Source organism: Tamandua tetradactyla, chromosome 8 (assembly GCF_023851605.1).
Source record: "Tamandua tetradactyla isolate mTamTet1 chromosome 8, mTamTet1.pri, whole genome shotgun sequence".
NCBI lineage: Eukaryota > Metazoa > Chordata > Mammalia > Pilosa > Myrmecophagidae > Tamandua > Tamandua tetradactyla.
Window position 1 is genome coordinate 124,091,057 of NC_135334.1, and position 25,133 is coordinate 124,116,189.

Consider the following 25,133-nt stretch of genomic DNA (forward strand, 5'->3'; position numbering starts at 1 on the left):
GACCGGGGACCAGAGAGCAGCCCCCGCGTGGGGGCGGGTACGTGAGGTGTGGGGGTGCTGCAGGTGGCCGGGCTGCTCCTGCCCGTGGGCAGCCACCTTCGGCCCCCCGCGTTGGGGGCCTGCCCTGACTTGGGGGCTGAGCAGAGCGGCCCTCTAGGGGCCCGGGGCCGGGGGGCCCTGTCGCTGCCGGGCCTGCCCGTTGTGGCCTGTGACCCCCTGGTGGGGGCGCTGGGTGGGGCGCGGGGAGCTGCCACCCGCGCCCTGGGGGGCCTGTTGGGCGCTGCAGCTGGGATGGGCCCCCCCGAGGCTGTGTGGGGGGGGAAAAGTCGGGAAAGCCCAGGCGGCCGGAGACATGCGCCGGCCAGGTCGGGGGGCTTTGCGACCCCCAGCGGCGGGAGGAGCCCCGGGGGCGGAAGGGACGGGCCGCCGAGCGCCATGTTGTCCACGCGGCCGGGGAGGCCCCGCCGCCGCCTTCCTGGGCGTCCCCGCGGCTGCGAGCTGAGCGGGAGCCGGAGCCGGAGCCGCCCCACGGCCGCCAACCCGGCGCCTCCTGTCCGGGGCCCGGGGTTCCAGCATGGCCGCCCGCTGGCAGCGTGATCTTGGCCGAAGCATCTGATCTCTGCCTGCCTCCGTTTCTCCCACTGCGCGGTGCGGCCTCATCAGCATCCGCCTCACACCATGGAAAGTGCAGCGACGCTGCGGCCATCGTCACCCGGGTGACGGGCTCCAGCCCCCGAGGGCTGCTAACCACGACTCATACAGTAGGGAGCGAGGGCTCCTGCTTCCCAGTAGGCACGCCCGGGCCTGGGTTCCGCCCCACGCCGGGCCCCAGGGGGCCCCCTATCCCCCAGGCCTGGACCCCCGGGCCCCAGTGGGCCCCCTATCCCCCAGGCCTGGTCCCCCCGGGCCCCAGGGGGCCCCCTCCCCCCAGGCCTGGACCCCCGGGCCCCAGGGGGCCCCCTCCCCCCAGGCCTGGTCCCCCAGGGCCCCAGTGGGCCCCCTCCCCCCAGGCCTGGACCCCCCGGGCCCCAGTGAGCCCCCTATCCCCCAGGCCTGGACCCCCGGGCCCCAGGGGGCCCCCTCCCCCCAGGCCTGGACCCCCGGGCCCCAGGGGGCCCCCTCCCCCCAGGCCTGGTCCCCCAGGGCCCCAGTGGGCCCCCTCCCCCCAGGCCTGGACCCCCCGGGCCCCAGTGAGCCCCCTATCCACCAGGCCTGGACCCCCGGGCCCCAGGGGGCCCCCTCCCCCCAGGCCTGGACCCCCCGGGCCCCAGTGAGCCCCCTATCCCCCAGGCCTGGACCCCCGGGCCCCAGTGGGCCCCCTCCCCCGAGGCCTGGTCCCCCACCTCCCCCCCCCCCCCCCCCACCCCGGGCCCGGCGGCGCACAGGACGCTGAGGCGGGCGAGGCGGCGGCGGGCTTTATAACAACGCTGCGCGGGGCTGGCTGAGAGTCCCGGCGGTCACTCGCGAGCCCTGCGGGGGCAGGTGGGCAGCCCGGGGGGGCTTCGAAGGGACCATTCGGTGTCCACGGGGCCGAGGCGGGGCCGCCCGATCCCGCGCCCGGGGCTGGTCCCGGCGGGCGGGGCGGGCGGGGCGGGGCCGGGGGGCTGCCGGGGCCCGCGCCCCTCCCCGTGTCCGGCGGGCGAGGGGTTAATGCTGTGGCCGGGGCGGCGGGCGGCCGCGCTCAGTGCGGGGGATGGCGGCGCTCGGCCAGGCCGCGGCCCAGCACCTCGCCGCTGAACTGGTAGGTGAGCTTCTTCTTGACCTTCTTCACCTCCCCGGTCTTGCCGTAGTTGCGCAGCGCGCGCGCCATCTTCTGGTACGTCATCTTCTTGCGGTTGCCCTTCTGCACGCCCCAGCGGTTGGCCAGCTCCTCCTTGTGCTTGGACGAGAACTGGAAGGTGCCCTTGTCCTTGTCCACCCACCAGATGCTGTCCTTCATGTCGCCGCTGCGCAGCAGGTCCAGCAGGAACTGGTACAGGCGAATCTTCTTCTTGCTGCCTGCGGGGAGCAGCGCGGGCGGGCTGGGGGGCCGGGCCCGGGACCCTCCGCCCCTCCCCCCTGCCGGCCCCCTGGGGTAGGACGGGGCGCGCCCCCCCCCGCGGGTTCAGCCCACACACACAGCACAGACGCGCATGCATGCTCACACACACACACTCGCGCGCGCACACACGGCCCATGAGGACACGCTGGGAACTTGTGGGGACCCCTTGGCACATATCACATGCCGCCTCCCCTCCACCCCCCAGGCACCGTGCCCCTCGGCCTGCTGGACCTACCTGTCTCCCCGTGCAGGAGGCCAGGCCCTGGCTCCAGGCCATCAGCCTCCCCGTCGGATACCTCCAGTGGGGGGCTCTGCCGCTCACCCTCCTCCTCATCGGAGCTGGGCTGGGCCGGCGAAAGGGAGGGGTATGGGAGGCACATCCGGGGCAGGTAGGAGACCTGGGCAAGTGAGGGCAAGTGGGCTGAGGTCGGTAAGGGGCAGTTCAGAGATCAGGGCTGTGGGCAGCACTGAGGCTGGGTGGTCAGCAGAGGGCAGAAAGACTAAGGGGAGGCAGGGAAAGCTGGACGTCGCTCAGGTCAGCAGAGGCGACCAGGCCCCCCATGCACAGGGGTGCAGACTGTGCACTGCACAAGGGCGTGCAGGTCCTCGGCACTCACCAAGCTGAGCTTCCTGCTGAGTGGATGAGCGGGTTCCAGGGGCTGGGAGCAGGAGGGCTCAGGGGCCAGTGGGTTGGGTTAGGACTGGACAGACTTTAGTAAGTGGCGGGAAGAGTGAGTGAAGGACGCAGTGAGGTCAGCGAAGGCTTGTAGGGGTCAGTAGAGGTTACTGATGGGGACAGAGTCCATGGGGCCAAGTAGGGTCATCAAAGGGGTCAGTGTGGAAAGTAAAGGGTGAGGAGAGCCCAGCACTCAGCACCCTGGACACCACACCCTTGGGGGCGCCCATCGATGGAGGCTGCTGGCTGGGAGGGGCAGAGCCATGGGGACTGCCTGGAGCCTGGCCACCCGTGGGCCGAGAGCTGATGAGGGGTGTGGGATCGCCAGGCCGGCCGGAGGGTCCCAAGGCCGCTGGGGGGGGGGGGGGGGCAAGAAGCAGTGTGGGGCACGAGCGCGCCGGCTCCTGTGTGCCCTTGGCCTGGGCGGGGCAGAGCTGCGCACCTGGTGGCTGAGAGTGGCATGGGGCGGGGCCATGGGCGCGTCCAGCACGTGCATCTGCTCCAGCTCCATGTGGCGGTAGAGCTGCTGCAGCTGGGGGGGCTGCACGCTCTGCAGCTCCGTGAAGTGGTTCTCGGGGAAGCTCTCGAACTCGCTGTGCACATGGTGGGGGTGGAAGTCCCAGTAATGGTCTGCGGGGGGCAGCAGGGGGCGCAGTGAGGCCGGGGCGGGGGTGGGGGTGGGGGTGGAGGCAGCGATAATGAGACACAGTGCCACGCGGGGCCCTCACGGGGCCAGGCCGGGCGACGCGCCTGCCTGCCGACCTCACTCAGCGTACACCCCATCTTGGGAAGTGGGCGCCCCGCTTCATAGATGACCTGAGGCCTGGGGAGGCCGCAGAACGTGCCCAAGGGGCCCAGGTCCGAGGCCTATTGCCCACATGGCTGCAGGGGCGCAGACTCGGGCCCCCCGCTGGCCTGCTGGGGTGGCTGACCCTCCTAGGACATGGGGCTAGCGGTTACTGGAGGATGTGCATGAACTCGCGCCTGTGGAAACTTCCAGCAGGGACCCGGCCACTGCCTGCCCTCGCCTGGTGCTGCCCACCATCCCGAGCTGCTTGCCGTCCACAGGCGCAGGGGCGTGTGGCCTCCTCCCGTGGCTGGGGTGGGCCATGGCGGTGCCCGGGCGCCAGCGAGGTCCCTGGGATGTGAGTCCTTCCTGGAAATTCCCCTGCAGCGGTGCTTCCGGCCTGTGGCGGAGTGGCTTAGGGCTGGAGCCACATGCCATGTCCTCTCGTGATGAGGGCAGGGCCTGAACGTGGGTTTCTGGGCACCTTTTCCAGGAACAAAAACTAACGCGTGTCTGAAGCCTTCCTGGGTCCCCAAGCGGTGTGATGGCGAGATGACACTTGGGGTTTCCTCAAGTGGCCTGAAGAGGGAGTGCACAGACAGACATACACCCACGAGGCCAGGCCCTGCGGGCTGCCCCTCACCGGCCCGGGGCATGAGCGTGTGCCTGTGTGCATCTCTCCTTCCTTTCCTTGCACAAACACTTCTCACTTTTTTTTAGCTCAAGGCTGGAAAGCAAAGGACTTGTGTTCTAACTCTGCCCCCGTGGTGGCTCTGCTGTGTGACCCTGGGCAAGACACTTTGTCTTCCTGAGCCTCTGATTCCCCTCCCCCAACATCGGGGACCACCCGGGAGTGAGACCTCCTGAACCCACAGACAGGCCGCCTGGCTCCCGCCCGTGTGGGGCCCACGGCACCAGGGAAAGAGCCCGCGAAGGAGGCAGGTGGAGCGGGACGCAAAGCCGGCTGTGCCCGCCTCCGTGGCGCAGGCCAGCGCCTCCCTCCGTCTCTCCGCGCGGCCGACCCCATCTTAAAGTGGACCTGGTCACAGCACCGTCTCCGAGACTTGCTGAGTGACTGAGGCATGCGGAGTGCTTAGAGCACAGCCAGGCACTGAGACTCCACCACCCTCACCGTTGTCATTCTTATTTTATTCTAAAGAGCCTGGCCTAGCACTTGAGCACAGAGCAGACACTTAGCATCCGCTTATCTCCTCTCCTTCCCCACCCCCTGGCGCCTAGTCAGTACAGTGACACAGAGCTGCTTTCAGGGGGCCTGGCTGTCCCCCCTCCCAGCACCTGGACCTGGCACACGGTGGGTCTCAACAAACATTCCTGAGTGAATGAATGAGTAAATCCTCACTTCTTAAGAGCCCTCCAAGAAATGATCTAAACCTAAAGGGAAAACAAAACTCAATTTTTCCTTTCAGCTGGCAGTGCCTGGACAAGGCTGCCACACCCCCATTTGTTGTGGCGCCCCCCCCTCCCTCTGCTCCATTCTTTCTGCACCTCTGGGGTTTACGGGCCCCCAGGCTCCATGCCAACAGTAGACCCCCTCCAGCGCCAGCTCTGCCCCCTCCCCATTTAACTTCTCCTTCCCAGGCTGAAGTGCTCACCAGGTCTTTATAGATCCTGTCCACCAAGTCCCCCCCCCACCCCGATCTCAGATCCACCCCAGATCAGGAATGGGGGTCCTGCGTGCAGGCGGCTCTCCATTGGTGGGGTCAGGGGTCTCCTTGTGCTCTGTCCCACCCCCACCCCTCACCTCTGCTCTTGCTCCACGTCAGATCCATGAGCCCAGCCAGTGGCCCACCCTGGAGGTCCCACCCTGAACCCAGAGAGGGAGCACCTCCTTCAGAACTGCTTGGGGCCCCACTGGAGATCCACTGAGTTGGAAGTGCTAAGGGTGGAGCTAGGAATCTGCATTTAACAGGCCCCCAGGAGAGTCTTTTGCTCACTGAAGCTTGGGAGCAATGTCCCTGAGTCCCCAAAGGCTACCAAGGGGACTCCAGAGCTGAAGAAGGTTTCAAAAGGCCCAACGGAAACCTTGCCTTTACCCTTGATTTGGGTGCTCAGGCGATTATGCAATTAACGCTGTCTGGTGGCAGAATGTTCCAAATATGGGGCTCTCTCTAAGGAACAAAGGCCAAGGAGCCCCTCATGGTGCAGAGGCGATTCTCCTGGGCTCTAGTGCGAGGCTCGTCATGAGTGCCTTTATCCGGTTTTGTCCCTTCACTAGGTCGCCCGCCCGGCCCATCCTGCAGTGTGCATCCCCTTAGCGTGACTCTGTTCCTCCAACGAATGTAATGTCCTTTGCGTATCTGAAGACGGCTCTGGCTCTTCCTATAGCCTGTTAGGTGCTCAGTACTGAGTAGGTAGGCCTATATCGGTTTTTGATTAAATAACCAAGAAAGTCCATCTTTAATGTATGTTCATGTACAGGCACAGTGCTAAATACTCAATCTCTGTTATCTCCTTTAGTCCTTGTGCTGGTTGGAAAGGAAGTATGCCCCCTAGAAAATCCATGTTTTAATCAAAATCCCATTTCATAAAGGTAGAATAATTCCTATTCCATACTGTATGTTTGAACTGTAATCAGATCATCTCCCTGGATGATAAGATTTAGTCAGGAGTGGTTGTTAAACTGGATTAGGTGATGACAGGTCTCAACCCATTTGGGTGGGTCTTGATTGGTTTACTGGAGGCCTATAAAGAAGAAACATTTGGGAGAATGGGAGATTCAGAGAGAGCAGAGAATGCTGCAGCACCACGAAGCAGAGAGCCCACCAGTCAGCGACCTTTGGAGATGAAGAAGGAAAACACCTCCCGAGGAGCTTCATGAAACAGGAAGCCAGGAGAAGCAGCTAGCAGATGATACTGTGTTCGCCATGTGCCCTTCCAGATGAGAGAGGAACCCTGACCGTGTTCACCATGTGCCTTTCCAGATGAGAGAGAAACTCTGTGTTTACCATGTGCCCTTCTACTTGAGAAAGAAACCCTGAACTTCTTTGGCCTTCTTGAACCAAGGTATCTTTCCCTGGATGCCTTAGATTGGACATTTCTATAAACTTGTTTTATTTGGGACATTTTCTTGGCCTTAGAACTGTAAACTAGTAACTCCTTAAATTCCCCCTTTTAAAGCCATTCTGTTTCGGGTATATTGCATTCTGGCAGCTAGCAAAGTAGAACAGTTCTCTCCCCACTCTGAGGAGGTGGCCTCCTCTGTCTGACTTCAGGCACTAAACCCTTACCATCACACCATACCACCTTGAAGGAATGAGACCATCATTGAAAGCTTTAAGTAAGATCATGATGACACTGAGAGGCTTCATTGACTGCTCTTATCTGTCTGTCCACCATCACTTACCCATCATCTATACTCATCCGTCTTTCATCCATCCAACATCACCCCATCATCTATTCATCATTCATCTGTCCATCATCCATCATCCATCCACCATCCACCCATCATCTGTCCACTGTCTATCCACCATTCACCCTTTAACCATCCTTCACTCATCCATCCATCATCTGTCCATCATCCATCATCTGTCCATCATCCATCCACCATCCATCCCTTATCCATCCATCACTCATCCATCCACCCAACCATCATCTACCCATTTATTCATCCATCACCCATCATTATCCAACCATCATCTGTCCATCACTCATCCAGCAGCCAGCCAGCAGTGACCCACCATCCTGACCTCTCATTTCCTCCCTCTAAACCAGCTCCCAATCAGGGGTCAAAGTCCTCCTCATACATTCTATTGTTTCTTAGTTTTTTGCTGTCTGTAACACTTCTGTGTCATCAGGAAAAATATATATATAATACTCAATCACATGCACCCATAAAAATTTAAGCCTTAAGTGTCATTCACTTGATCCTATCATCATAGCAGAAGCCCCAGCCTAAAGCCCAGGGCTCTTCCTAGGGGAGCAGAAGTAAGTTCAAGAGTGAGAAGGAAAATGAAGAATCAAGGAAGAGGGGACAGGGAAAAACCTTTCTTAGGAAACCAGGAGGCATTGGACTAGAGCTCTTGAAGGCCAGCCCCTACTGCACATTGTTCATATGTTGAAACTGATGCCCGGAATACAGAGGCCTGCCCCAGATCTAACAGTGCTGATCACTCTCTACCTTGTATCTTAATTATTTAGGTTTTTAATTGTCACCCCTTTGCAAAAGTAAATGTGACAGGACTTGTGTTATATTCATCCCACAATACCAAGCAAAGTGCTTGGCACAAAAGATGCTTAGTAAAAAATTATTAGATGAGTAGTTCAGTGGGCAATGGATGGAAGTCTTGGTAGTTGGGGAAGGGTGGATGAGTGAATGATTAAATGGCTGTATGAACAAGCTGATGGGTGGTACACAATTAGTTGTATAAAAGGATGAATAAATGGATAGAAACATGGATAGATGGGTGATTGATGATGGATGGGTGGATGGAGAGATGGGGAGATGAGTAGATGGATGGATGGATGGATGGATGGATGGATGGATGGATGGATGGATGAATGGATAGATGGATGGATGGATAGAGAGAAGGAATCATACTTTATAACTCTCTTTCCTTCACCATTCCCATCCAAATTAACAAACCCTATGAGCTTTACCTCAAAATCTATCCTTTATCTGTACAATTCTTTCTGTTGCTACTGCCACCGCTCTCGTCCAAGCCACTAGCACCTATTACCTAGCTTATTCCAATAGTTTCCTGAGTGCTCCCTGCTCCCATGCTTGCATTTTCTCCATCTGTTCTTCATATTGTATCCAGTGATCCTTTAAAAGGGCTATTCAAATCATGCCATTTCCATACTCAAAACTCTCCAAAGGCTTCCCGCTGAGTAGGATAAAACGCAGACTCCCATGATGGCCTGCAGTGCCTGCGTGATCCTGCCGCAGCCCGCTGCTCTGCTTGGTCCCATCACCGCTCGCCCCCCAGGCCCTCCTGCCTTTGCACTTGCTGTTGTCTCTACCTGGAAACTTTCCCTGCCTTTGCAAGGCTGGTTCTTTTTATTTGGACTTCACCTCCACGGCAACCTCCTCAAAGAGGCCCTGACCGCCCAAATTAAGCAGCCCACACTCTGTATTACATTACTCTGCTTCTTATCAGACCTCCTACTAGGCTATATTACGTGTTTGCCTGTTTAATTGTTTTTTTGTTCTTTCTCCCTTCTCTGGAATGTGAGCTCTCTGAAAGCGGTGCCTCATCTACCTGACCCATCATGGAATCTCCATGCTTAGAACAGTGTCTGATGATGGCAATCTGTGACTGTTTGGTGGATGGACAGGTGGGAGGCAGGTGGGTAAGTGGATAGATGATAAGTGGTTGGGATAGATGGAAGTGGCTGGGTGGGTAGGTGGATGCGTGGGTGGCTGTCTCTCAGACACCTGGGTCAGCAAGAAATGACCCATTGGCCAGTCACAGAGCCCTCTGCAGGCAATGCCAGTGCTTCTCCCATCCTCCCAGCTGCTTCATGTCTCCTGCCTGTGGGATGCAGTGAAGCCAAGATCCCACATACTGAGGGTTCACCTGGCCTTGTGCTCAGGCACTGCATCCATGCGTGACCTCATTTAACCATGGAAAGTCTAAGAGGCCAGTCTTGTTATGCTCTCGGCTTTTAGACCAGGATCCGGGGCTCAGAGTGGTCAAGTTAGTTGCCCCAAGTACCATGACGGTGAGCACTGGAGCCTGGACTGGCCTGAAAGGCTTTCCACTTAGTGTCACCTCTGAGAAATGTGGGTGCAGAGGACATGCAGTTGCTGGAGGAGGCGCTCGGCTGCTGCTTAGAGCATGGCCAGGTGCCAGGTGGCAAGGACTGAGGGCGGGGCCCAGGACCCCTGGGGGGCCTGCGGGCTGGTGGCGCAGATGGACTCCCCTCCATCAGCCTGGGTTCCTTCCCAGGGCCCCGCCCAGGACACCATGGGCTTACTCGGGAGCGTGCCCTCCCAGCTCCCCAGGCCCACGGAGGAGGGGCAGCTCCGGTCTCACAGCCGGAAGAGCCGAGGCTGCGGGAGCCTCAGGGAAACCCGGACCCAGGGAAGCCCACGGTGGCTGGGCCAGAGCGGTGGTGCTGTGCGGAGGGAGCGGCCGGGCGGGCGCTGCGCTGAGCCGAGCGAGCTGCGCTGCGGCCACCAGGGGACGCCGGTGGCCCGGCCTCCGCCCAGGACCCGGCGTGGGGGAGCTGGGATGAAGTGGGGTGACGGAGCCGGCCCCGGTGCCTTGCATGCATTTCCCCGAGAGGACGCCTATCTTGCACAATTACAAATAAACGTAAAAGAATGGAAACGCGGCTATGCTGCAGCCTCCCGAGCGCTGGGCCCCCAGCGGGGACCCTGCTCCTCCCGGACCCCAAGCCCGCCTCCCGCCCCGCAGGAGGAGCCAGGCGGTGCCGGTGAGCTCCCGGCTCCGCAGCCCCCAACGGGAGCCCCTCCGCGCCGCTCGCACGTGGCGTCCAGCTGTGGCCGCGGGGTGGGAGCTCCCCCAGTCGTCTGAGGCCGGAGCGAGGGGTGGTGAGGACCCCGCGGCCAGGGCCCCTGGAAGGCCTCCTCTGCCCCCAGGCCCGGGAGCAGCTCAGGGCGGCACCCCGCAGTCCTCAGCCCTCCCCCCCGCCCAGGGCCGCCACCACGACCCCCGCCCCGCATTTGCCCCGCAGCCAGGCTGCTCCTGCGAGAAGGGTCCCCCGCCCGGTGCCGGCTCTCTGCGCCCTGGAGGGAGGGGCTCAGCGGGCGGTCCTCTGGGGTGTGGGGGGGGGCTCGCCCCACCAGGGACCCTAGGCAGGTCTGGGGACATTCTGGATGCCGTGACAGTGCTGCATCCGTGGGTGGGAGCCCCAAGAGCACCGGCCTGCCCCAGACAGAGGCCGCCCACCCCAAATGCCCGCAGCTGCGGGGGGCTGGGAGGGGCTGGGGCGGCGGCCAAGGCACCGGCCTTCTCAGGGTGGCCTTGGGAGGGTCCCCTAAGCCCCTAAGGCCTAAGTCTCCGCGTTTGTAAAAAAGGCCACTGGATTGGGCAGGAAAGTGGACGTGGAGGGACGCGGTGTGTGTCTTGGCGCTGGCCTTGCGTGGTGGATGGCTGCGGGGGGCGAGGGGACGTGGGGCGCGAGGGGGCATGGGCGCAAGGGGACGTGGGGTGCGAGCGTGCGAGGGGCGTGGGGTGTGAGGGGACGTGGGGTGCGAGCGTGCGAGGAGGTGTGGGCGCAAGGGTGTGAGGGGACGTGGGCTCAAGGGGGCGAGGGTGCATGGGTGCGAGGGGGGCGGGGGGCACGCGGCGTGGGGCGGGGGGTGCGGCACGCTCGGGCTGAGAGCCAGCTGCGTCCAGTTCTCGGGATGCCAAAGAACCCTTGGGAGCCATTTCTCTTTTTCTCTTTGCTGACCCGGGAATGGCTCCGCAGGGCTGGGGTCGGAGGTCGGGGACGCGGACTCACCGCTGTGGCTGTCGCCGTCGCTGCTGAGATAGGGGTAGTACTCGTGAGCTGGGCGCTGGTACAGATCCGCGTCGTAGGGGACCAGCTCCTCCGCCGGCTGCGGGAGACGAGGGTCAGCCGGGCCGCCCCGCACCGCGTGACCAGGGCCAGGCCTGACCCCTGCCTGGAACGGGGTGGGGGAGGGGCGCAGAGGCGCAGAGAGCGGGGCAGGGGGCCCCCGGAGGGTGCCCGCAGGCCAGGGGCCCACACAGGCCGAGGCTGGGGCTCGGCTGCTCCACAGCCACCCTGCACACACCCGCTCGCTCACACCCGCTCGCTCACACCCACCCTTCCTGCACCTCAGCCTCACACTTGTCCTCTCACACCAGTGGCGTTCTGTCCTTCAAACGTGCACACGCACACACGTGCCCTGCAGGACAAGCACATGGACTCACACTCATCTAGCCTCCGCCTCACACCCACACGTCTCACACTCACTTGCACAGCCACCCAAACCTCTGCCACGGGCCCGTGTCACATTCATCCTCACTTGCACAGAGATGGCGTGCACACAGAATCCACCAATGGCACACATTTTCCAGTCTAATGGCTGTACAGTTTACATTCACACACGCACGCCCAGACCACTTTACACACTCACCCTAAAGGGAACACCCTCTGGCAACACACCAGCACATGTGCATCCCCAGGCCTCAGCATCATCACTTGCCTCCCACTTGCACACTCATGGATAGACACACTCATCCTCCTGTCTCAGGCTCCTGCCCCCCAGCCCTGCTCCCTCCCTCAAGCCCTAGGCCTTAGCACTGACTGGGTGGAGGCCTGCTTGGGGCCTGGGGGCAGCCAGAACCTCGGCCTGACCTCTCCCCCTCTCCCTCCCCCACCCCTCCCCACCCCTCCTCCTCCCACTGGTACGGACACACACCCTGAGCCCTCCAACAGTCACCAGGCATCTGCACCCCACAGTGTGCGCCCAAGGCTTGCACAGCTGTGGAGCCCCTCAGGGCTGTCTGGTGTCCCCACCCTCCCGGGAGGCAGCCGAGTGGCCCTGGGGCTGGACAGAGGGGCCGGGGGCCCCTGTAGGAGCCAGGTGGGGAGTGGAGGTCACGGTCAGAGCCAGTGCAGTCAGCATTTCCTTTGGCCCCAGAAGGTGTAGGCCGGGGCAGGGGGGGCGGCGGCCGGTCCTGGGGGTCAGACCAGGCTGCACTGGGCTGGCGGCTCCTCCAGGAACAGGAGGAGGGAGCGCGCCCTCAGAAGGCCTGGTTGCACACCCGCTGAGGCTGCCGCCAAGAGCAGGCACCTGGCACCGGTCCCTCCATGCCCCTGCCCTGCCCTGCCCTTCCTGGGGTCCCCTGGGACTCTCCCTTCTTCATCCCCCAGGCCCCTTGCCCCTGCCCTCACTCCAGTCCCATGCTCAACCCGGTCCTGCCATAACCCCAATCTCGGCCCCAAACTTGCCCTCAGCCCTGCCCTGCCCCTCCCTTAGCTCCAGCCCCTGCCCTAGTCCGACTGCAATCTCAGCCTCTGAGGAGCTGCTCCTGTCCAGCTCCCGCCCCAGCCCGTGTCACCCTCTGCCCCAGCCCCTGCCCCTTTGTCACTCTCTGCCCCAGCCTTTGCCCCAGCCCCAGCCCCTTCCCCTGGGTCACCCTCTGCCTCAGCCTTTGTCCCTGCCCCTGTGTCACCCTCTGCCCCAGCCTTTGTCCCAGCCCCTGCCCCTGCTGCTGCCTGCCCGGGCCTGTGGGCCTGAGGCCCAGCCTCCTCCGCCAGCAGCCATGTCCGCTGTGCCAGGCCCCAGACTGGGCGCTGGGGAGCCATAGGCACCTCGTCTCCAGAAGCCCCGGCCGTGGGCCTGGATGGCTGGCCTGCTGCCCCCTCCCCTCTGCCCTCGCTGTCCCGGCTCCCCGGCCTGTCTCCCCACCGCCTCTTCCCCTGCCCCTGCCGCCCTAGCCCTCCTCAGCCCCAACTATAAATAGCCGTTCAGGCCCGGCAGTGCTCAGCCCCCACCCCGCCGAGGGCCAGGCCCACCAGGCCGCCCGGACAGCCGCTGCCCTCGCCCCTCTGTGCCCAGGCTCCAGGAGAAAACCCCGCTTCCCAGCGACAGCAGGCTGTGAGGGCCGCGGCGGGTGGCGGGCCCCGGTACTCACAGGGGGGACGAGGGGAAACCCTTCCATCTTGCACGCCTGTAACATCCAGCCGAATGCGAGCAGTCGGGTCCCCTGCCTCGCGGGGCCACTGCGCAGCCCCTGGGCTGGGGCGCCCCGTCGGGCTGGACAGACGCGGCGGGTGCGGGGCTCGGGCCTGCCCCTGAGCTACAGGAGCCCTGGGCGAGCCCCCTCCCTCGACATTGCGGGGCCAGCACAAGTTCCTGATTTTATCGCTGGGCCTGCCGCTGGGAGATAGTCCCCTTGGGGTGACATCACGGCCCCAGCCCGTTTGCATAAATCTCTTGCGCTACAGGAAGTCTCTGGCCGGCTGGGCAGGTGGTGCTCCTGGGGCTGGCCTGGGAGGCCGTGGGGGCCAGGCCCCTACCAGGGGAAGCCGGCGATGAGGGGTGGCGTTGGGGCTGTGGCGGGCAGGGACAGTGAGAGGCCATAGGCTGGCTCAGCCACCCGAGGCCTTTGCTGTCGCCAGGCCTTGCTGGGGCTCTGAACCCCAACTCCACAAATGCTTGAGACCCCCCACGTGGCTCTCCACTTCCTGGGTCAGTGAGGCATGCTGGGGTTCTCGTCCGGTGACTGCCAGGCCAGCTTTTCCTGCAGACCCTGGGCCTCCACGCTGGGACCCTCAGCACAGTGCTGCCACCCCTCCCCCCACACCCCATGGCGTGGGCTTCCCTCCACCAGAGGGTCCTGGATGTCTCCATCTTCCCTCCTAATTTCCTCAGTGGACAGATTCTTCCAAATCCCTAGGGAGTCCATTCCAGCCCACATTTCTCCATTTCCCCACCCCTTCTCAGTCTAGTCGTCTTAATTTACAAACTTTAGAGTTTGTAAACTTTAGAAAAAGAGTTGTCGTCCATCTCTTTTTCTACCCATCTGTTTGGCTTTTTGTTTATTCATCCATTTACACATTCATTTCTTCATCCGTTTATCCAATCATCCATTTATTCATCCATTTATCTGTCAAGCCATTCATCCATCCACCTATCTTTTTTATGTACTTGTCCATCTCTCCATCTTTATGTCCATTTGTCAACCCAACCATGTGTTTGTTATCTCCCTATCAGTTCATATTTCCATCTGTCCATTGTTTATCCATTGGTCCATCTTTCACCCATCCATCTGTCCATTCATCTACCCATCCATTCATTGGTCCATCTTTCCAGCACTCCATTCATCTACCCATCTACTCACCCACTCATCCCAGCCAGTCAGCCGCCCATCCATCCATTCGTCCACTCACCCACCCATCCACCCACCCACCCATCCATCCACCCACCCACCCATCCACCCATCCATCCACCCACCCATCCATCTCCTCATCCACCCACCCACCCATCCATCTCCTCATCCACCCACCCACCCATCCATCTCCTCATCCACCCATCTACCCACCCATCCACCCACCCATCCACCCACCCATCCACCCACCCACCCATCCATCTCCTCATCCACCCACCCACCCATCCATCCACCCACCCACTCATCCATCTCCTCATCTACCCACCCACCCATCCATCCATCTCCTCATCCACCCACCCACCCATCCATCTCCTCATCTACTCACCCACTCATCCCAGCCAGTCAGCCGCCCATCCATCCATTCGTCCACTCACCCACCCATCCACCCACCCATCCGCCCACCCATCCACCCACCCACCCATCCACCCACCCACCCATCCACCCATCCACCCACCCACCCACCCACCCACCCACCCATTCGTCCGCTCACCCACCCATCCACCCACCCAGGCATCCATGCATCCTGCTGCTGGTTGTTGAATGCTAGGTCCTATTCTAAGGGCAGGCCAAACAGAAAAGTACTGGATAAGATCCATGTCTTCAGAGAGCTTTTAGTTTGGAGGATAGAGAGATGAAGGGGAAATAGTAAGAGCAAGTTTTTTGACCACTGACCTCTAGTGAATCCACTCGCTGGGGGAGAATTCTTGAGCTTTCAGTTTCCTCCGTGCACAGTCTGCCCCATCGCTGCATATCCCCTTCCCACTAGGACTAGTCCCCCCAGTTCCTGCCGTGGGACTCAGGCCAGGGCCTCTCTATGGGAGCAAGACCAGGACTCACAGCCCTGGGCTCATCACTAGGCCCACTTCACTGTCATCCTCACTTATTTTTTGCATCTACACTGGCCAGGTCCCTTCCGAGAAGACGGGCATCAGCTGCGTCCTTGCTCCCCGCACTGCGGCCTGGAGGTGAGGAGGGGTGTGTTGTCTCCTCCTGAGAACGGGGCCCTGCCTGACGTTGTGTACATCCACACATGCGTTCATTATCGCCTTGGTGTGCTGTATGTGTCCATTTATTCATTCATTCACTTAGTCTTCGGCTTCTTATTGTGTGTCTTCCATGCGCACACAGCCTGGCTCTGCCCTGCAGGAGTTCTCAGGCCTGCGGAGAGACTGGACCTGACACAGGTGGGCGCCAGGTGTGCCAGGGTCAGGTGGGGGGAGGGGGCTCGGGGAGCACGGGAGGGGAGTGGGGCTGGTCGAGGACTCGAGGGGACAGCAAGCCCCCCAGCCTTGGCAGGTCCTGGGAGGCTGGTGCAGGAGCCTGGGCTGGGTCTCGGGACAGGCCAGCGGTGGGTCCTGGGCGGGGAAGGGCAGCTCATCACCTTGAGGCCTCGGGGCCTGAGTCAGGAAACCCACAGAAGAGTCCAGGGCCAAAGCCCTCTGGAGATGGACAGATTTCCCACCCCACATTCCTCACCCCCACTGCCTCCCCCCCCCACCACGGGCCCTTGTCCCACAGGCCACCAGAGACTCTTCCCCGACCTCGCACCCCAGATCCCAAGAAATTCCGAGAAGCACAAGATGGGGCTGCTAATCCACAGCTCTGGGGCGAATTGCTCCTTAAAAGGGAAAAACTAGATTTTTTGAGTGTGCCCAGCCAGCGTGGGAGCCTCCACTCCTGTAGTATTGGGCTTGTGGGCGGGACGCTAGGGCAGGAAAGTGGGTCCTCGGCTTGGGGTGGGGGAGATGCAGATGGAAGAAAGAGAAAAGACAGAGAGGGGAGGAGAGGCAGGGAGGGGAAGCGGGTAGCAAGGAGAGGAGGGCAGGGAAAGAACAGAGAAATAGGAGAAAGGGTCAAAGGAGGGAGCAGAGAGAAGTGAGAGCCAGGGGGGGCAGCAAGAGGTGAGGACAGGGTGGAGGTGGGGGAAGAGAAGGCCAGCAGAGAAGGGAGAGGGATGGAGAGCGAAGAGGAGGCACAGCAGTGCGTGGGGAGCTGGGAGGGTCCCCAAAACTCTGAGGCCCCAGCACTTAGGCCTGCACTGTGACTTGGCCTCACTCTCATCGGCAGGAAATTGGTCTGAAACCTAAAATCTTGGGGCTTCAAAGAATGAGAAGCAAAGGCATTTTTTTAATTATTTTTATTTTTTGAATAGGTAATACATGCACATAATTCAAAATTCAAAAAGCACACACTTCATGCCCGCTAGAACGGCTATGATTTTAAAATGGAAAACGTGTCGTCGCGGATGTGGGCTGCACTGCTGGTGAGAGGGTGGAACAGTGTAGCCGCTGAAGGCGGCGTGATGATTCCTCAGAAAGCTAACCCTGCAGCCACCGTGTGACCTGGCAGCGCCCCGCCTAGGCATGGGCCCGAAGGAATTGAAAACAGGACGCAGACAGACTTTCGTTCATGGCAGCGTTACTCACAATGGCCAAGGTATGGAAACGGCCCAAGTGTCTATTCATCAACAGACGAGAGCTCAACAGAATGTCTATAAATACAACACAACATTCCCCAGCCTTGAAATTCCGGTACCCACTACAACATTGGGAGAGCCTTGATGGCATTATGCTAACTGAAATAAGCCAGCCACAAAAGGACAAATGCTGTATAATTCCAGTTGTAGGAAACATCTAGAATAAGCAAATTCACAGAGACAGAAAGTAGATTAGAGGTTGCAAGGGTGGAAGGAGTGGGGAGTTATTGCTTAACAGGCACAGCGTTTGTTTGGGGTGATGAACAAGTGCTGGTGGCACAACGCCTCATTCTTTGTTGATGGCTGTATAGTGTTACATGGCTTGCATGGATGGTGAGGCGTTGTTTATGGATAGTTTAAAGAATAATTATGCAGCTAACACCTACATAACTATGTAACTAGCATCCAGGTCAAGAAACAAAATGTCACCAGCACCCCAGAAAGTCTGGTGACTGTCCTTTCCCTCCCTCTAGAAATAATGCCATCCTAACCTTTTCAGTAATCATGTTCTTGCTTTTCTGTATAGTTCCGCCACTCTATAAGCATCACCATCGATAAGGCTCATTGTCCATCTAATTAGGCTTTAATCTTTAAATAAATGGTAAAAATGGACCTGTCGGGTCCTGCTTTCTCCCACCGTGATGGGAGCCCATTTTCACTCCGTCTGGCATTCCGTTATTGTAACTGATTTAACTGCTCTCTTACTGATGGACATTTAGGCTGTTTCCGGTCTTTTGCTATTACAAATAACGCCACAATTGATGACGTGTGTTACTTTCCGCGTTGTCTAGGGTAAATTCCCAACAATTGAATCGTGGACCAACGGGCAGAATTTTAAATGTTGAGTTAGACAGACAGACAGACAGATGGCAGCTAGCTGCAGCCACCGTGCCTGTGGTGAAGGGCACTCCAATGTACCCACCCACCGGGCATCAGTGCTCACTGCCCACCCCGCGAGGCCAGGCGGGTGGCTGAGGGGGCAGCTGGGTGGGGGGCCGGGCAGGTAGCTTGGTCAGGCTGGGGTGCGGGGCGCCAAGGGGCTCGGGCAGGCCCACGGGCTGGGGGCTGATGGGGCCGAGCGGGTGCTAACGCAATTCCGGGGTAGGCAGGCAACAGGAAATGTGGGTGCAGTGTCGTCGGAGCAGGGTCCCTGAGAGCAGGCCACGCCCTGGCCTGCAGACCCCCTGCCCCGCACCCGCGGCCTGGTGGGGAAGATGCCCCCACCTTCCAGGCCACCTGCCTCACAGGGGGACAGAGGGCCCATGTAGGAAAACTCGAACCTCGGGCCAGGAGCCGGGAAAGGGGACCCCAGGGAGCTGCGCCTGTGCACAGAAATGGCTGTCTCGTAACTTCCTCCTGCTGTTGAGACACAGGGAGCGGCTCCTCGGCCCGGCCGGTCACCTGCCCCCCGGCCCCAGTGCTGCCCAGCCCCTGCCCTCGGGCGCTCCCGCTCCAGCTGGGGGAGGAGGCCACCAACATAAGGGCCCTTGGGTCAGAGGGGAGCAAGCACTGCAGAAAGGGGGCGCCTTGGGCTGGGCAAGGGAGCGGGCTTGGCAGGGCGGGCTTGGCCGGCGGCTGAGCAAACCCGGGAGGCGTGCGAGGCCCCATGGAGCCGCCACCTGGGAACAGGGTGGAGAGTGGGTACCAGGCCGCAGGGGGGGTCCCGGGCACCAAGCGGGGCGGTGTGAGTGGGGCGGGAGTTTGGGTAGGGCCGTGGGGGCCACAGTGGTTAGTGGCTTGACCGGGGGTGCAATGAGGAGCCACTGCCGGCTGTTCTCTCACCAAGTGGGCAGGGCCGGTGTGGTCCCCAGGATGCAGTGGGGCACGGGTCCAGCAGTGGCTTTGGGTGCAGCACTCCCCAGAGTGAAGGGGGGACATGGCCCAGCAGTGGCTTTGGGTGCAGCACTCCCCAGGGTGCAGGGAGGACATGGCCCAGCAGTGGCTTTGGGTGCAGCACTCCCCAGGGTGCAGGGGGGACATGGCCCAGCAGGGGCTTCGAGTGCAGTGGGGACACAGGCCCAGCATGGGCACGGTGCAGCAGTCCCTGGGGGAGCTTTAATCAGGTTGCCTGAGAAGCGCGAGCCCCTGGCACAGCGGGTGCTTCCCGAGTGCTGAGGGGCTGGCAATGGCGGAGGTGGCGGGCAGGGGCTGTGTGCCCTGACAGCCCGCAGCCCTCACCAGTGAGGAAAACAGGGCTCAAGGAGAAGGGGCCTGAGGACAAGGTGCCCTGAGCGGCTGGTGCGGCTGCAGTTCCAGCTGAGTGACCCTGGCCCTGTCTTGTCCCGAGCTCTCATCCGCCCAAACCTCTGAGATCTGACCCCCACCCCGCCAGCCAGAAGACACCACCCAGCGGTCTCAGAGCCCCGTCCAGGCCACCCCTGCCAAGAAGCCCCTTCCCGGTTCTGCCCCTGCTCCCAGCCCCAGCAGCCCAGGGACGCAGGCCTCCAGAGCGGCCCTGACCTCCTCCGGCCACCCCCCCCCCCCACACACACACCCCTTTTCTCCCGCTGGCCAGACTTGCAGCCAGGGAGCTCAGCTCCCAGCCACATCACTCAGCCTCCGGCACCTCAAACCCACTGCCACCCACAGCCGCTTCCTTCTGCTCACCACGGCCCCTTGCCCGCGCAGGGACAGGAGCAGCTTCTCCATCCCAGGCCCCTCCTCTGCAGACCCTTCTCCATCCCCCTCACCCCAGGAACCCCTGGGCCCCATGAGAGGGGGTGAGGCCTCCTGATGAGCCCTCCACAGCTCAGATGCCCCCATCCACAGTGGTGTCCTCAAGACCGACCCCCAGCTCAGCCATGAGGTCAGGACGGGGCGGCGTGGGGGGCTTTGCCTGGTATACAGCAGGGCTCCGATTAGTGCACGTCTCCGCCCCTGGTGCCCACCACGCTTCCAAGCACAGCTCTGGACACCTTGATGCGCTCCCTGCCCTGGCCCGCTGGGGGCTGGGGCTGGTGGCTCCACCTCGCCCCTCAGTGGGGGACACTACCAGCCGTGCCTTCTGGGGTGTCTGCGTGGCCCAGCCTGGCGGGCGGGGGGGGCTGGCCCATCCCCGGGACTCGACAGCGGGTCCCTCAGCGCGCCGTGGTGCCCACACTGGCCTCACCACCTCCTCGGGAGGCCGGAGGGAAGGCGCAGGGGGACGGGACCCTCCTCTGCCCTCCCCGAGCCCCCCACCCCGATCAGGGCCCCTGTCCCCCTCATGTATCCCGTCCCCACAGCCATGCGCACAGGGGGATGCCGGCGGGGTCGGGGCTGGCATGGAGCAGGGGCCTGGGCCGGACAGGACTGTCTCCATGTCACGGCGGGGAGACGAGGCTCAGGGCAGAGCCCCGCAGCCTCGAGGCCGCACAAGCTGCATGTGAAGAAAGCTGAGCTCTCTGGAAAGCTGGGACCCAGCACTGCAGCCGGAGCTGCCCGGTGTGGGCCGGGGACCGGGTGCAGTGCTGTGCGGGCTGGGTGGGCCGAATGGGTCACGGTATGGCCTGAGGCTGGTGCTGGGCGGCCCTGGGGTCCGGGAGCAGCCGGCCGGCCTGGAAGGAGTTAACTGTGCAAGGGGCCTGAGTGAATCAGAGGCTCCACAGCCTGCATGGAAATTCCCTGTGCATGGTGTGTGGTCACCCAGAAAAGGGAAACGGTACTTTTCGGAGCAGGGGACAGCGGGGGCTGGAGCCCAGGAGCAGACGCCCGCCTGGGTGGGGCTGGTGAGGAGACAGCCTCCTGGTCGGCTCAGGGGCATGAGGAGCCACCAGGCCAGGCCAGCTCATGCAGGGTCCGTGGGTTCCTACGGATGAGTAGGAGTTCACCAGGCCCCACGGAAGCCAAGGCACTCCATGCAGTGGAACCTCTGATGCCCAGGCATGGGGCTGTGCCTCTTCACGGGGAGCCTGGCCACCTGCTCTGGTTGCGACTCTGCCTTGTTCTTCAGGCCCATCTGAGCGGCGCCCTCTCCCACCCCACCCCCCGTCTAGGCAGCACCCATCCCTCCTTCTCTGTGTCCCACAGCCTCGGTTTCCCTCTCACAGCTCTCGGGATTTTGTAACTCCTCCGCAAGGGCAGGGCAGGGTCCTCGCTGGAGAGACAGCGGCACCAGCCGGAGCACCCGCGGGCGCTCAGAGAGGTGGGAAAAGCAGCGTCTCAGGAAGGACCTGGGGCCCACTGAGGCTCAGAGAAACTCAGTGCTGCTGGCCGCCGAGCCCATTCCAGGCCAGGGCTGCTTCCTCAGCAGGGGCTTGCTGGGAGGGAAGGAGAGGGGATGGGGCAGGAAGGCGCCCGGAGGCCCTGCCCTCCAAAGCCTGGTCCCTCGAAGCCCCAGCAAACCCCACTCCCACCCTTGCCCCAGCCCAGGAGCTGTAAGACGGCGCCAGGGACCGCAGGAGGGAGAGAAGGGGACCAAGTGCCGAGACGTCGGGAATCCCAGCCCAGGCACTTCCGGCTGTGCAGCCTCGGGTGCGTGGCTTCCCCCGAGCCTCAGTTTCCTCTCTGTTTCGGAGGTAATGGAGTAGGCCCAGCCAGAGGGCAGTGAGTGGACCGATGTCATCACCCGCCTCTGCTCCCACGCCAGGGGGTTTCCTTATCGGGAATGAAGCCTGTCCGGGGACTGTGGCGTTTCCTTGGAGCTGCCACCAGCCTGCCAGCCCCGCGGCCCAGGCCCTGCTGCCCCGGGAGGCCGAGCCCAGGCAGGAGAGTGGGGCCAGGGCCTCCTGCCACCCCAAGTCTCGGGGTGCCCCGACTCCCAGGGCAGGGCCCACTCCCTGCCCCCCGCTGTGGAGGGTAAAGGGGCCCAGGGCCACGGCCCCTCCCTTGGGCAGGCACCAGTGGCCGGCGGCCCTAGGAGCTGGAGCTGCTCCAGGCAGGAAGGGGAACTGAGAAAAGGCCTGTGGGAATGAGCACTGGGCAGCCCGGCCGGCGGGTCGTGGGAGGGGACGGCCCCCAGGGCCCCGGTGGCAGGGTCGCGAGGCGGGTGGGGGAGGAGACGCCTGGGCAGGGGGCCGTGGGGCCGGGTGGCCCGAGGAGAGCTTTCAGGAGTCCTGGGAGAGCCGCGGGGCAGGGTGGCTGGGGAACTGTGGGCAGGAAAGAGGAAGCCATGGTGAGGGGCCGGGGCTGTGGGGCTGGAGTGGGGCGGGGGTGGGGGCCGCTTCGGCCGCAGCCGCCCGGCTCCTGGTTTCGGTTTGTGGACAGCCTGGGCCTGTGCAGGCACATGGGTCCCTGGGGTCTGAGGTGCCGTGGACGCTGCCCCCTGCACTGGGAGAGCCCAGAAGGCACCGGCCTGGCCTCTGGCCTGGGGGCAGCGTCCTAGCCCCAGCTGTGGTAGCTCAGGGAGAGCAGCTGGGCCGGGCAGCTGTAGGACTTGATGACTTGGCCAAACTGGGCTTATTTATAACTGGCCTCTGTGGCCAGGAGCAGCTGCCCGGCCGCCAGCTCAGCACTGGGTGCTGACCCAGGCATGGTGGCCAGCCTGGTGGAGCGACCCCCAGGCCTCTCTGGCTGGGCCCGGTGCTGTCCCTTCTCCTCCTGCAGTCCCACGCCTTGGCACTTAGGGAAAACTCTTTATGGGGCATGAAGAGGCCTCAGGACTTCCTGGGGCCTGGGAGTGGCTGGATTTAGTTAGTTGGACGGGTCAGTTCTCAGGGGCTCGGGCCTCAGCCTTCCTGTAAAGAAACCCTTCCTCCAGAGGTCAACATTGTCAGCATACTCAACAAGAAGCAAAGTCATCTCCACTCCCCTTCTTGCAATATCAGCTTAAAAGCAAAACAAAACATGTTCGGGAAGCGGGCAATGCCAGAGGCGGAGGTGGACGCGCGGCCGCCTCTGCGTGCGGCTCTCTGGGGGCCGTCCTGGAACCTCTGCACGGTAGCAGAGCCCCACTGTCCTGCAGGTGTGGGACCCGGCGTCCAGAGAGCCCCCAGCCTTCCTTCTAGGGAGGTGCGTGCGGCTGCCCGGCCCTTTCCTGGGGCTCCCAGAGTCCCCTTCGAGTCTGGGGAGACCTCCCTGTCCCCCAACCCACCATCTTGGAATCAGTGGCCTGTCCCACTGGGTCCTGCCCCCCGTGCCCTCACCTGGGGGCTTTTCCTTCCCCGCTCTGTCAAGGCTTCTGCCAGGTCCCTGCGTGTGCCCCAACCTCACCCTCACCGGCCCCAGAGCAGAGGCCCCTGGAGTGGAACGTTCAAGAGACGTTGTGGTTGGGCCAGAAATGGGCAAAGGGCTCTAGCTCCTGGGTCAGCTACGGACCGCGGAGGCCAGAACCGCGGGCCTGACCCCCAGGCCTGACCCCCAGGCCAGCGCCCCATCTATGACCTCTGACCTCTGGCCCACCTGTGGCCTCGAGCCCGGCCCTGCCTGCCCTGGCCCCTGGCGGGAAGCTGCGGGGAGGGAGGGGCCCGGGGGGGGTGGCAGAGGCCCTGCTGGCTGGGGCCTGGGGCTGCTGGTAGCACTTGGCCCCTCTGGGCAGGCCCGGGAACCCGGCCTGGAGCCAGCCGGGCTGCAGCTGCCCGTTTCCACATCGGCGGCAGGGGCCGGCGCCTGAGAAAACAGGAAGCGCCCAGCCACCACAGGAAGCGTGTGTGCGCCGCCTCCCCACCCCCGGCCATTGCAAAACGCCAACAGCCCCGTTACCACAGCCCCACGGAGCCCGGGAAGAGCCGGACACAGGCCGGGCCAGGCCCCGGGCCATGGCCAGCTGCGGCCTGAGGAGCTGCGAGTCCCCAGGCGGGCCCCGGCCCCCACGCAGAGCCAGGCCTGCCTGCCCTGAGGATGGGCACGGGGTCACGGGTCCCAGAGGTCGTTCCTCCAACCCCGTGCTTGGCACCTGGGGCCTCGTACCTGGCCTTCAGCCCTGACCGAGCCGGACCCCAAGCCCCGCTGAGGCCACTGGCCCGGAGCCCGCCACCCACCACTGCCCCCAGGTGCCACACGCCGCCCAGGCCACACCTGCCACACCCTGTGCCTGGCCTGGCCCGGCCCGCCCTGGGCGGCCTGCCCAGCCTCACCTTCGGGCACGGCTTCCCCCTGCCGCCCACCCTCTCACCTCCTGCCTCTGGCTCCCCAGGGCTCAGCCCGTGGAGGGCGACGCAGCTCCAGCAAGGCAGAGGCCGGTGCCAGGGAAGCCCAAGGTCCTCCAGCCCTGAGGACAGCAAGGAAAAGAGAAGAGAGCAGAGCATTTCATGGCTATAATAAATCAAAGGGGGAAGTCGGAGCAGGAGAAATAAGAAACTTCCCTACGCTGGGCACGGGGACCTGCCAGGCAGCAGCCCTGGGTGCTGCGGGGCCTTCCCTCCTCCCTCCTGCCTCCCAGGCCGCTGCACCCAGCCCCGGGGCGGCACGTCCCTCCTGAGCCCCAGTGTCCTCTGAATGGACACAACCCTCCCCGAGCTGTGTGACGGTCTGGAGAGGGGACAGGCAGGCTGCCCAGCACAGAGCCCTTGGGGATGCAGGGGTGAAGCCCGAGAGTGCCACGGGGCCCGGCTGGGGCTAGGAAGGAAGGATGGACAAGGGTCTGCAGAGAGAGGCCATGGAGAGCCCCAGGTTGCGGGAAGGGTGTCTGGCCTTTTCCTCCACCCTGTCCCCACACCTGAGGCCCCAGGTGGGTGCCCAGGATGCCCCAGCTAGGGAGGCAGCCGCCATGTCTCTTCCTGGCGTACCCCAGAGGCAGAGGCTGAGCGGGGGAGCTTTTAATTTTAAAAGGAAAACCAAAAACATTCAAAAGAAGGATGCAGATTTGCTTGGATTTTTACGATAGTACAAGGAATTTAGGAAAAACTTTCGGCTAGTTTTCGGGTCACTACGCACCTGGCCCCGTCTTCACACTCCCAGGCTGCTGGCTGCATTGGAAGAGACTCAGAAACCTGTATCTGAAGCCGCCCCGAGACAGCGAGTTCACTGCCTACTCCTGGGGTCTCTGTTCTCACTGTGATGCCGAAGAGGACAGCTGCCCTCCAGAGCTCAGGGCTCCTGAGAGAGAGTGCCAGGCCTAGAGTCCCTCTGAGCCTCAGTTTCCCCACTTGTTGGCTGCCCAGAATCCCTCTGAGCCTCAGTTTCCCCACTTGTTGGCTGCCCAGAATCCCTCTGAGCCTCAGTTTCCCCACTTGTTGGATGCCCAGAGTCCCTCTGAGCGTCAGTTTCCCCACTTGTTGGATGCCCAGAGTCCCTTTGAGCCTCAGTTTCCCCACTTGTTGGCTGTCCAGAATCCCTCTGAGCCTCAGTTTCCCCACTTGTTGGCTGCCCAGAATCCCTCTGAGCCTCAGTTTCCCCACTTGTTGGATGCCCAGAATCCCTCTGAGCCTCAGTTTCCCCACTTGTTGGATGCCTTGCTCCTCATG

At 62.4% G+C, this 25,133-nt stretch overlaps 1 protein-coding gene and 1 long non-coding RNA gene across 15 annotated transcripts; one reads left to right on the top strand and one right to left on the bottom strand.

Annotated features, from left to right (window-relative positions):
* The first annotated feature begins 1,660 nt into the window (after nt 1–1,660).
* Nucleotides 1,661–17,572, top strand: LOC143644947 (uncharacterized). Of its 14 annotated transcripts, none has more exons than XR_013156989.1 (5): nt 1,697–1,972; nt 5,741–6,528; nt 8,698–8,810; nt 15,243–15,520; nt 16,489–17,572. It is a non-coding gene; the product is annotated as an uncharacterized LOC143644947 (long non-coding RNA). The 14 variants fall into 14 exon arrangements; XR_013156997.1 differs by having other exon boundaries at nt 15,243–15,301; XR_013156984.1 differs by lacking the exons at nt 5,741–6,528; nt 8,698–8,810 and having other exon boundaries at nt 1,667–1,741; nt 15,243–15,301; nt 15,465–15,531.
* Nucleotides 1,682–13,358, bottom strand: SPI1 (Spi-1 proto-oncogene). Its single transcript, XM_077114614.1, has 5 exons — nt 13,080–13,358; nt 10,936–11,032; nt 3,160–3,347; nt 2,277–2,439; nt 1,682–1,998 (listed from the first exon to the last, which is right to left on the bottom strand). The coding sequence occupies exons 1-5, from the start codon at nt 13,122–13,124 to the stop codon at nt 1,682–1,684; spliced, it is 810 nt and encodes a 269-aa protein (XP_076970729.1). The 5' UTR covers nt 13,125–13,358.
* Nucleotides 17,573–25,133: the final 7,561 nt, after the last annotated feature.

Excerpts from the sequence above, each read along its gene's own strand:
- SPI1 (XM_077114614.1), bottom strand. The coding sequence starts at position 13,124 with ATGTTACAGGCGTGCAAGATGGAAGGGTTTCCCCTCGTCCCCCCT. Across the intron at positions 11,033-13,079 it reads GGTTTCCCCTCGTCCCCCCT|CCGGCGGAGGAGCTGGTCCC; the intron begins GTGAGTACCGGG and ends CGTCTCCCGCAG. Across the intron at positions 1,999-2,276 it reads CCTCCTGCACGGGGAGACAG|GCAGCAAGAAGAAGATTCGC; the intron begins GTAGGTCCAGCA and ends TGCTCCCCGCAG.